This window comes from Nelusetta ayraudi, unplaced genomic scaffold, assembly GCF_046127955.1.
Source record: "Nelusetta ayraudi isolate G7.1 ecotype Tasmania unplaced genomic scaffold, CSIRO-AGI_Nayr_v1 ptg000013l, whole genome shotgun sequence".
In the NCBI taxonomy this organism is placed as follows: domain Eukaryota; kingdom Metazoa; phylum Chordata; class Actinopteri; order Tetraodontiformes; family Monacanthidae; genus Nelusetta; species Nelusetta ayraudi.
The window spans coordinates 2,068,568-2,080,339 of NW_027466063.1; the positions used below are offsets into that span (position 1 = coordinate 2,068,568).

An 11,772-nucleotide genomic window follows, 5' to 3' on the forward strand; every position below is an offset into this window, starting at 1 on the left:
ATCAACAGGCATAACGTAAGTGCGCCCGAGCAGCAGCCGCTCCGCTGTAGCTTTTTCATGCTGATGCCTTTGACTGATTTCCATGTTTTCACGGGAGTTGAAGGGTCGTGCGTCGTTGTTCCAGCACGATGCTCATTTCACGTTTTCACATGCTCTTCCAAGATCGGAAATCATCTCCCTGCGTCGCTCTTATACCTCGCTGCAAAAAGGACTTGGAATTTGCATTTTGTCATTCAAGTGTGCACATTTTCCAGAGATCCGTTCAGTGATTGAACCGAACCCCATGAATTATTACAAGCAAAGCCTGACAAAGAGTGCTCCATTCTCTTTGCCATACCAACAGTGATTAATTAGCAATTACTTATGATTGCAAGTACAGACTTTAATTAGTCAAGCTCTGTTATCGTTTCAGCAGAACACGCAACATGTTTTCGTTCTTTCAAAGGAAAATAACCCTCGTCTTTGATGCACTACGCAGCGTCTAGATTATGAGCTCTGACCCTGTTATTCACTGTTTAATGGTTTGTCGGGATGTTTGTGTGCCAGGTGGCAGAGCTGGAGGCTCAGCTGGGACACCCTGCTGCCGGAGAGACGGGCGGAGAGGAGCTGAGTCAGTCGGTGGAGGAGCTGAGGGCGTTGGTGAGCGCCAAGGAGCAGGTGAGAGCAGCCGTCCCACACCTGTCTGCTGCTGTGCGGCTTCAAGTGAAGAGAGAAACCTGCCGTGTAAACTATTGGTATTTAAACAGTGGCTGTAATAATTTTTATTTTATTTTCATTTATTATTATTATTTTTTTTTAGAAGACGGTCTCCAGGCGCAGCGACAAAGGATGTCAGTGAAAATGAAGCAATTTGTTTTTCCTTAATGGTGCTCTGAGGACCCGTGTTTATCGCGGCGGTTGCGCTCATCGCTCCCGATGATTCATCAGATTCAGCGAGAGCTGAAAGCAATGTAAAAACGCTGCAGGACCGCAGCCCCAGCTGCTCAGTGGATTTCCACAGCGACTTTCAGCGGCTGTCATGACAGTCGTCTCTCGCTGGGTCCTCGGGTTGCTCCGCGGGGAGTCCGCTGAACGCACACAGTGCATCAGTTCCAGGCGGGTTTGTGTCCCCCCCGCCTCCGGTCCAATAAATGCAAATGACACTTGACACGACGACAGGCTGCTTTGACGCAACTGCATGTGAATAATCACTAATCACTTCCTCCGGGTGAAGGATTTGTGCAAAGTCACCAATCCGTTCTGCTGAGAATCAGCAGGTCGAGTCCCCAAACATGTCGGTGGGGCATGATTGACGTCTGTCTTCAGGGATGGGCCTTTTGTTTTTTTGCAATCCACTGACACTAGCTTTTTTTTTTTTTTTTTCTTATTAGGAAATTCACAGTCTGCAGAGCAAGAGCACGGACGTGGGTGAGCTGCAGAAGGAGAGGGAGGAGGCCATGCAGAGACTGCAGGTGAGCCGACCGCCGGCTGTTGCTGCTGCAGTCTGTGTGCAGTGACTCGGACGCAGTGGAACCAGTGGGGGGGGAGAGTGAGTGAGAGAGAGAGAGAGAGAGAGAGAGAGAGAGAGAAAGAGATGCCTCTCTTGAACCACATGTTGCGGGTTTTTGTTACTGGTCGTAACGTTTTAAGGTAGGAAGACATATAGCGACGCACAACGTCACAGTGGCGAGGTGGTTTTGGTGCTGCGGCGTTCTCTCCTGAAATACAATCAATCATCCTTTCAGTGAAAATGAGTTCAAATTCAGCTTTTTGAAGAAATGTGAAAAGAGCATCACTGCCGTTGCACCACACACACACACACACACACACACACACACACACACACACACACACACACACACACACACACACAAGCAGCTTGCCTTAGTGCATTTTGTCTAGCACAGAGAAGCCTGTATTACAACAGAGAGACAGAGAAAGGAGGAAAGCTGTTTGTCTTCAGTGAATCGTACTGAATAGAACTTTAATTTTCCTTTTTGCAGTCCAACATAATTGCGGCGTGAAGAGGTCGCCTGTTGGACCGAAGTCCAGCTTCTTCCTCACAAAGATTTTTGTTCCAATTTCTTTCATAATTCTTGTTTTTCCCCTTCACCTTGAGTTTACTTTGGTTATTTTTTTACATTCTTCTCATGCCTCGGTCCCAGCTTGTTGGACACGTGAAGCTGTTAGTGAAATAGTCCTGATTTTTTGAATGCGAGGTGGCCACAGTGGTTGTTATGTTGATTTCGTTCCACCCTGGCTGCACATTTCACGCCCGAGGCAGAGAACCCCAAGGAGGGACCGACTGTGTGGGGTTATCTATGCAAATGCAGCAGGATGCAGCTCCTGCATATTACATTGCCGCTTATTAGGTTGTCCATCCGTCCAAATGCCGGCTGTAAATTGCGTTTACTGTCGTGTGGCCTTTGTTGTCTTTGTGTTCCGTCCCTAAACTCTTCACTGGGCCACAAGAGGGACGTTAAAAGATGGACACATTTGCACATTTACGCACACAATCAAAGTATAATCGAAACTAAACATCCCTGACTGCGCCCTCACTCATTTTATGTTGCAGCTGCTCCACACAGTGCTCAGTCGGGGAGGTACATAAATGTGAACAGCGGAGGATGACGTGTCGGCCAGAATGCCTTTAAGATGCTTCACTTGGTCTTCATTTTGCACAAAGGAGCATTCATCTGCTCCACTTTTGTTTGGTCTCTTTTGATCTGCCGTGCATGACCAGACTCAAGAATGAAGTCATGTCATAATACGTGTATTGTCAGTGACTTGCAACTACACTAGATCCAGCGGGCGTGGTTACCGGAAATGAAATACTAATAACATTAAATGATGAATAAGCATTTGTCTTTGCGTGCAATTTCATGTTCTATTAATAAAAATGGCTTGACGACAACTAATGTGTCCGCAGGACGTGGAGAGACGGAACACTGAGTTGGAGGACAAGGTTCAGAGTGCCGAAAACACTTTGGCCACCAGCCGGGAGGAGCAGGCGCAGGCGGAGGTCGAGGTCCGACGCGTCATCGAGGTTTTGGATGTCAAGATATGTGACCTGAGCGACCTGAGGCAAAGCCTGGCAAAGCTCATCGACAAATAGCTGCAGAAGCAGCAGCAGCAGCAGCAGCAGGCGCCGCCATCAGCACTGGTTCCGCTCCAGTGGCCTGAACTTGGAGTATCAGCAGCGTGCACAGTTTTCTACCATCATCGCAGGCCATTAGTAGGTGTTATTAACCTCTTAAAGGTGCTACGTGCTAAATCGAACGTCAGAGCTGTGCATCATCGTCCCACTTGGCACGGCAGCTCTGCTGTGACGCCGCTAATTTTTTTTCCAGATCATTGTTCCCTGGACCTCCCTGAACGCGTCTGGCATCACAGAGCTCTCTTTAAACATTGGCTCAGACGGCGACGTGGTGCTCTTCCCACTCGTGGAAACCCTGCAGGTTCTCTCAGAATCGAACCCCTTTGCTTGGAAGCGCGACACGATGACTAACGTTTTCCGTTGCGTCTGCAAATTGTGGCAATCATACTGAGAACCTGGAGGACGGAGGAGGCAAATTATTCAAACAAAAAACCCACACAATAATTTGAAGCGAGCTCTTTTTCAAATGCAGACCTTCCCAACAGGGGTTTCTGCTCTATGAGGGATTTATCCTCACTACAACTCAATCAGTCTCATAAATCTGGGGTCTTCAGAAAATCACAAGGCACATCCGTTTCCGTTTTGGGGCCACTTCTAATGACATCTGTCAATTATAATTTTGGCCAGAGAGACAAACAAAAGACAACCTGGGCGAAGTTAACTGCAGTTTTGCCATTAGCAGTCCGGACCGACCTCACACCAGCCAGCTCTGATGCAACAGCTTGCGTCGGAAGGACGGCTCCACTTCACCACGTCTTGCAACCCCCCCCCATTTTTTCCATCAGCGGTTGCCTCGACCACGGATCATCACATCAGTGGCTACCAGCAAAAGGATGCGTATGAACAGAGCGTGTGGCTGCCAGGCCTGCACCTCTTCAGACATGGTTTAGGTGTGACGCAGACGTCCAGGCGTCCTGCTGCCTCTGAAACTCTTGAAAAATGTTTGTGCCAACTTTATTTACAATCCATCACCAGTTGCTCCCACTGCCCCCCCGAAAACCGGCGCCACCACCACCACCACCACCATTCACTTCATCAACAATAGTTACCTTGGCTAAATGCTCAGTGGGCCTGCAGAGCATAGATTATTTTTTTGAAGGCACTGCAAAGGCTCTGCAGACACTCTGCACTGGCTGGGGAAACATTTGGATTTGCAACACTCTGCAGCCCTTGAACACAAGACCGTTCAAGTGAGAGAGTGAGAGAGAGAGAGAGAAAAAGCACAACCGCAGTAGTTATTAGTTGCTTAGTACCTCGTTCTGTCTGTTAAGTATGGATGTGCACTGCTGCAGCACGTTAGCCATTGATCTCTGCACCCTTTAACGTGTTGTTGATTATTCTCAGATGACTGCGATATAGGTACGATTAAGGTGCGGGTAATACGCAGCAGCACCTGGTAGGATTAGATCGCCTCAAAATGAGATTTACTGATGTTAAGTAGTATCAGCCACTAGCTGCGAGCGGCACTGGCTGAGGTTTTTTCTTTTGATGGCAGTTTGTAGGTAACATTAAGAGATCTCTAGAGCCTGATCTCGTTCTCTGTAATATTATCAGCATTCTGAACTGTGATCTCTTTTTTTCCTTCTTGGTTTCGGTAGATGAAGACAGGATTAGCTGCTTTTTTTTTTTTTTTTCCATCTTGCATGACAAAACGCATTGGATGCCACTGGTTCCAGCAGCACAAGCCTCTCACATCAGAAACACTCTGCCTTCTGTTCCGGCGTGTCCTTTTAATGCACAATGACACTGTGTAATTCATCTGCAGTTCCTCTTTGAACTAATACGAGCATGGAGTCTGTCTTGAAATTGTACGGCCTAATTTCCCTCCAATGTTTGGTCATAGGCGAGGTGGCTACCTGCTGCACTCACAGACTGCAAACACACCTGAGGGAATCATCATCAGCCAGCGGGGTTAAAAAAGGACGAAATTCACCAAAACAGCAATAATGTCAACGTTTGATTTCCCATGGATGGATTTACCCTTGCAGACACTGAGACGAGGCCCCCCTCACACTTGTGTTTTCCACCACGAGCTTGAATGCAGAACCAAAGATGCACCAGCGTCATGCTAAAGTCCATCAACTGGAAACAAACAAGCCGTCCAGACGAGTCTGGTTTCACTTTGGTTTCTTGGCGTCAGCACATTAAACCCCATGACTCAAAATACCTCATAACACTTTAGAACCACATGAGGAATTAGATACTAGATTAGTTTTAAGACACCACTTTGTTTCACTGTTTCTGGAGTTTAAAGGGGCAGGTGTTTGTACTGATATTGCCAATGTGAGATGAGTATCTTATATTTGTATAGAAGTATTTAACATTAAAAACCAGTCATGCAGTTGCCTTTGTCTTTGTGTCATGACTCAGCATCAGTTCAGCTATTGTTTTACTGTTGTATCATTTACAGGCTGGACAGTCTTGTTTTTGTATTTCAGACCTTGAATTATTTTTCATCGATTAGCAGGTCATTTCTAGTTGTCAATTCCTTTAACAGTGTTTAGTTCAGGCTGCAAGTAGTTTTTCATTTGCTTTCACGAACACCTACATATACAGGAAATAAAATGTGGTCAGAATCTGTACAGTTGGGTATACATTCTAAACATATGGCATTTCATTTGTGTTGCTGTCTCATCCAGCAAAGTGTTTTTGTACCGCTTATAGTGCCCAACTTGATGTGTGGCTCCCCCAAACCACAGCAAAAAAGTCGCTTACTTTGCCTTTTTAAGCACAAATCAGACCAGCCCATTTGTTTTCCCACATTTATTTTAACACAAATTGGCATCAAAAGCCGATTCAATCGAAGTGTCTACTTCAGCTTCTTCTTGGGGCGAAGGTTGTTGGTGTGTCCACACTTCTTCTTGCGACAGTTGACAGCACGGGGGTGCAGACGGGCATAGCACCTGCAAAAAAGGTCATCTGAAGTTAGCTACGCCTCTGGGGTTAAAGCTCTAAGATTATTTTTTCTAAACGTAGGATACGTTTAGAAAAAAAAAAGCCAAACACACAAAGCAAAAACAAAAAAAGGGAATATTGTTTGGGCAATTGGTTTTTCTTGCAATTTATCTCCTATATAATATATAAGAAAAAAATCCCAACATTTAAACACATCTGTGCTTCTGTTTTTCACTCTACTTCCTCGATACACCATTTTAAACATAATGTTTGGTTAACAGAATTTATGGGACTTACTTGCGGCAGATCATCTTGTCGCAGTTGAACCTCTGGGCCAGCTGTCTGAGAGAGGGCTCGATGATGCCACCACGCAGACGCAGGACCAGATGGAGAGTGGACTCTGAAACAGTTCAGACACCGTGAGGACAAGGCCAACAAACCACAAACCATATGACACCATCCAACCAGCCATCAGTCTGCTGGCCTTTTGACGATGGCCACAGACACTGCAAATGAATCTAGTTGAGCAGTTGTCGAGACGTCACTAAATACAGTGAAACAAAAATCAAGAAAATAGTAGCAATATTCAACTTAAACTACCTTCAATTAACGAGATACTGTGATGACCTTCTTAATTTTTACTAATGAATTTAACCTTTACCTTTCTGGATGTTGTAGTCTGACAGAGTGCGTCCATCCTCCAGCTGTTTGCCCGCAAAGATCAGACGCTGCTGATCAGGGGGGATACCTTAAAAAACAAAACAACTCCATTAATCCAAATCTTGTGGTGGTTGTTAATTTGAGTGCGAAAGAAAGGTGGCCGAACGAAAGAATGAGACGGCTAGCAAAAAGCTTACAGATGACGTATCTTCTCTCAACAGACGAAATCTGGACTAATTTTTACTTTTATGTTGATATCGGAGACTCAGCCTTAATTTTAGGAGCATGTTTGTAAGAACAACTGGTAAAAATAAGAGACATGCAGAGGAGCAAATGACAGGCCAAGTAACACCCTTTCGCGGCTCCCGTCCCTGTTTCACAAGAGGAACAGACTCACCTTCCTTGTCCTGGATCTTAGCCTTGACATTTTCGATAGTGTCGCTGGGCTCAACCTCGAGGGTGATGGTTTTCCCCGTCAACGTCTTCACGAAGATCTGCATGTTTGCAGGCTGAGAGAAGGAACATCGCCATTAGTCCGATTTGCGACGGTCAAACAAGCCACTACTTGCCGAAAAGATTGGCATCTATTCTGTAAGACTGAGCAGGCGCAGTTGGGATTCGTCGCGAACCAAGTGTTGAAATACAACAGTTGTTTTTCCCCACTATTTATGGGGAATGGCTGGGAGCGTTGACTCTAACCGAGGCTAACGTTAGCAAGAGCCGCTCGCTAATCGGCCTCGCCACATGCGCCAGTTTAGCGCGGAGTTGCCTCACAAGTTTCTTTATGTCCAGCGATTCAATCGAGTTGGTGAAACTTAAATCTGGCATAAAACCAGTTCATGGTGAGCGGTACGTTTTTAAAGTGGTGTTAATTACATCAAAAGTAACTAAAAAATTGAGTAATATAGACGGGACGAAACGTGTACTCACCCGGCCGCTAGCTGAGCCTCAACGAAAAGAGAGCGGAAGAGGGAGACGCTCAAATACGTCACTTCCTGCTGCAGCTGCTTTTTTTCGGGAATACAAAATAATATAATGTTACAACTATTATGTTTTGTTTTGCTAAGTGTTAGGTTTCAATTAAGAAGCAACACAGATGTTTAGAAAAGTTGTAGAATATAGTTTTGACAAGCTCAAGGAAGTTGCTTCCGCAACTTGAAAAATCACAATAGTTAAAGACGAACAGCAGAGGGCAACAATGAGCAATTTGCCTCGCCTCAGCAATTTATTAACACTCTTCATTGCAAAAATGGGTTCACAGGTCACGTGAAACCTTTTGCGAGTTACCAACTTGTTGTTTTTTCCTTTTATGAAATTTAAAACTACACAAATTACTGAAATCATAGCCACATTCAGTCTATCTATCTATGTATCTATGTGTGTGTATCTATCTATCTGAATTGCAACAACTATATTAATAACTGAATAGGATGAGGAAACGTGATTTCTCTAAATCTTCTTCTTCAATCTTCCCAATGTCCTTCATTTTCTCATTCACATCCATAAAATAGCTTAAAAATTATTAATGAAATTACAAGCCGATAAACATAAAGTTGTGAGACTTTAACATACAGAATTCATTTAATATTAAAATATTTAGAAGCACTAGGGATCTCGGAACCTGGTCTGTGACTGCTGTGCTGTTGTTTTTTTCTCTGCAAAAGCTTGCAAGTAAGTTATTTACGTCTGCTGTACACTCTTAAGCAGTTTATTTCGCTGAAGATTCATTTCTTGTGTCAATGACTTGGAACCCAAATTTAGCTCCTAACCCCTGAGGGGCACTGATACAAAGTCACAACGAAGAGCAGATGTCCAATGAGTCTGCTCATTGGCCAAGCCAACCACCAACAGAATTGGACCTTAATCACAGTTTAATTACAGTCAAATATTTGGTCAAGGTTCTACAATGTGTGAAATACTGTTTTCACCTGTTTTTCAAATGTACCATGAGTGCCCTGATTATAAATGTATAACTCTGGTACTAACATGTGTCTCTAGATAACTCTCCAGCGCTCATTTCCTCAGTGCGAATCCACTCCCACCAAAAACAATGAACAGCTTGTTAGTTTTGTTGACCTATTGACTTACATTTTTACACAGTTAAAAAATTATATGAGTTTATAATAAGCACAGTGCCATGTCTTATTGTTTTCTTGGAGGCAGTTCCCACAATTAAATAGTAAATTGGGCTGGGTGCTAAAATAAAATGAAATAAATAACTGAGTGTAGTGTTTTTGAGGTCATGTTTTTTGCATAGGTTCGGCAGGGGGGGTGTAATGCGATCACAAATGGCACGCTCGAGACGCATGTTAATGCTACGTGCGAACAGATGCTTCGAGATCCGTTCTCGTGATCCAATCCCCCAAAACAGTTACAAGTGACCAAGTGCAAACAGGGCCATGGTGATGTGTTTTAAGGTTATGGTGAGAACACCTCTTAACATGACATTGGTTCCTTTTATTCTTAAAGTAGAAAACAGTCAGATTCATCAGCACAATTGCAGACCAATCATTTTTTTTGCCTAGTTACAACTGGCTTGACTCCATGACGGGATGATGCTTTTTCCTTTAGAAAAAGTCTTCATAAACTTCTGCAACTTTGATGGCACGATAAGTGCATTTATTGGACTACTTCTATTATTTCCATTTTTACGGGAGGAGTAGGAGAAATACAGAAGCTTTGCACTGGAACTACGGATTTAAATGGTTTAATCAGTGACTTGAAGGACTTTGCCTTTACACCTAACATACACTGGTTCATCAAAAACATTCTCGGTGAACTCCATGAACTCATAGTTGAGTTCAACTTTGCCTTGATCACTTTTTACTGTCTTGATTTTGATGTAAAATTGCAACAAAAACAGTGTGATCTCCTGTAGCATAACTGTAACTTTGATTTTCATAATCCCAGCACTTTTCAAACAACCACGAATCCAATAAAATTTTTAGAAAAATAATCACGCCGTTCTTATGTTGACAAACAAACGTTCAACCAGGCAGGTTTGGCAATTATCAGAGTGTGAAATGTTAAAACTGCCTTACTGGTTAGGTGGTTTAAACATGAACCATAGCCTTGGATGTTATATTTAGGACAGGCTGGACAGTAGCCTTGCACTGTCCTACTTCCACCTTGTTGACACTGTCAACACTAACTGCTAAGAGGACAGATAGCATCTGTTTTAGTGAAAGATTCTCTCCCCCTCCTTCAAGCATGAATGACCACAAAAAATGTGGAAAAACAGTCCATGTTGTAGCAATAACACAGCCTTGACCCTCACATGCAGGCTGCTGGGTGGGGTGGGCTATATGTCACCAGAGATGCAATTGTATCTTTGGAGCTCATGGACCTGGAAAAATGGACGTAGTCCAGGTTTGGACAGCTCAGATTTTGGTCCAGGAGTGACAGCTGCTAGAAACTGATTGGGTTCTATTGCAGCTAATTATCTGAACATTTGGAATTTCTTTGTACTGGGAGCAGCAGGATCAGCTGCATTTGTGAAAACAACAAAGTCCCAGATCATCCAAAACACAGGAAAGACTGTTCTATGATAGTTTGTCATAAAAGATAAGCAGGACAGAGAACAAAATCTCACCTAGTCCGAAAATTGAAAAATCAACATGTACTTCAAAAAGCTCAAAACTCACAGAGAAGAGCGTCCTATGATAGTTTAGAATGAGATGAAGTTGAAGAATGCAAAATCTCAACATGTCTTAAAAATTAAGAATCAACATGGAGTATGTGTTTTTTTTCGGGGGCAAAAAAAAAAAAAAAAAATGAAAAAAATTCTTTAAAAAGTATGAAACTCACTGAAATGACTGTCCTATGAAAGTTTAGCATGAGATTGAGTGGTAGAGTGCAAAATCTCAATCTTGTGGGGAAAAAAACATACTTTAGTTGGAGTGGCCAATAAAGGCCAACATAGGAACTCGCCTGGAGCAGGGATCGAACCGGGGTCTCCCACATGGCAATGAAGCTGTGCGCCCCTTTTGTCAGGCAACTGGAGAGGTATATAAGTACCCCAAGCACACGTATATGGGATTAAAGTTGCCTCAAGCATTGAACCCAGGTCTCCCGCCTCACAGTCTGCATTCTCACTCAATGACCTATCCTGTCTGCTTCCATTTATTGGGTTTAGAAGTTTACAAGTACCTCTGGAAAAAAAAAAAAAATTTTGAAAAGTTTTTTTTTTTTTACAAGTTTTTCAAACATATGCTCTCCCACGTGAAGCCTTGTTTAACCCACCGAGCCATCGACTCCTCTTGTCAGATGACTGCAGAGGTATAGAAGTACCTCAAAGCTTACATAGAAAAAAAATCTATTGTGAATTTCAGTTGCCTGAAAGAGGATTCAGGTCTCTCACACCACAAGCAGCATTCTCACTATGAGCTATTATGTCTGCTGTATATAGAAGTACACAAGTACAGAACCTTCATATAGAAACATAATTTTTTTTTTTTTTTTTTTTTTTAAAGTAAAGTTCTGTTGCCTGGGTCACCCACAACACAACCAACAGTTTAACCCACGGAGCCATTCACTCCTCTTGATTGAGGACTGCAGAAGTATGAAAGTACCTCAGTCATGCATAGGATATGCATAAAATCTTGGTTAATTCAAGTTGCCCCAAACAGGAATCAAAATAGAAATTCCAAAAATACCTGCCTACTCACTTTTTTATTATTATTATTATTTTTTATCAATCTCCAAAACCACCTACAAAGAGGTGAAACGCTGAGGCTGTCAGACTTCCTCACACATTAGTGCTGAAGATGACCTGGTGGTAAACAAAGCTGACTGCCAACTAAGAGATTACAGGATCAAATCTCACTGCGGACCAGGGGTACAACACGGTTGTCTGTGTTTGCGTGAATGTCTGAACCAAAATCCAAACCAAAAACTTGTGTTGCATTCGTTGAATTTCCAAGCATTTTGGATTTCTGAACATTTGGAATTTCCTTTAACTGGGAGCAGCAGGAGAAGCAAAAGGGTAAGAGCGAGCTGACCTTCCTTCTTTTCAAATTTCATTTGAATGAAATCAAAATAAGCAGTGATCATATATATATATATATATATATATATATATA

General features: G+C 43.1%; 2 protein-coding genes across 2 annotated transcripts in view; one reads left to right on the plus strand and one right to left on the minus strand.

The window, feature by feature from the left end:
• LOC142885912 (homer protein homolog 3-like) overlaps window positions 1-4,344 on the plus strand; it is a 31,684-nt gene extending 27,340 nt beyond the window's left edge. Inside the window, exons 9-11 of the mRNA XM_076022710.1 lie at window positions 547-657; window positions 1,371-1,451; window positions 2,909-4,344. Coding sequence (XP_075878825.1) covers window positions 547-657; window positions 1,371-1,451; window positions 2,909-3,094 — 378 coding nt within the window. The 3' untranslated portion in view covers window positions 3,095-4,344. The remainder of the gene's footprint in view (window positions 1-546; window positions 658-1,370; window positions 1,452-2,908) is intronic.
• Window positions 4,345-5,884: 1,540 nt separating this feature from the next.
• uba52 (ubiquitin A-52 residue ribosomal protein fusion product 1) lies at window positions 5,885-7,756 on the minus strand. The gene is made up of 5 exons (XM_076022709.1): window positions 7,622-7,756; window positions 7,089-7,200; window positions 6,693-6,779; window positions 6,329-6,431; window positions 5,885-6,039 (listed from the first exon to the last, which is right to left on the minus strand). Exons 2-5 carry the CDS (start codon window positions 7,189-7,191, stop codon window positions 5,946-5,948), a joined length of 387 nt encoding a protein of 128 aa, XP_075878824.1. The 5' UTR covers window positions 7,192-7,200; window positions 7,622-7,756; the 3' UTR covers window positions 5,885-5,945.
• Window positions 7,757-11,772: the final 4,016 nt, after the last annotated feature.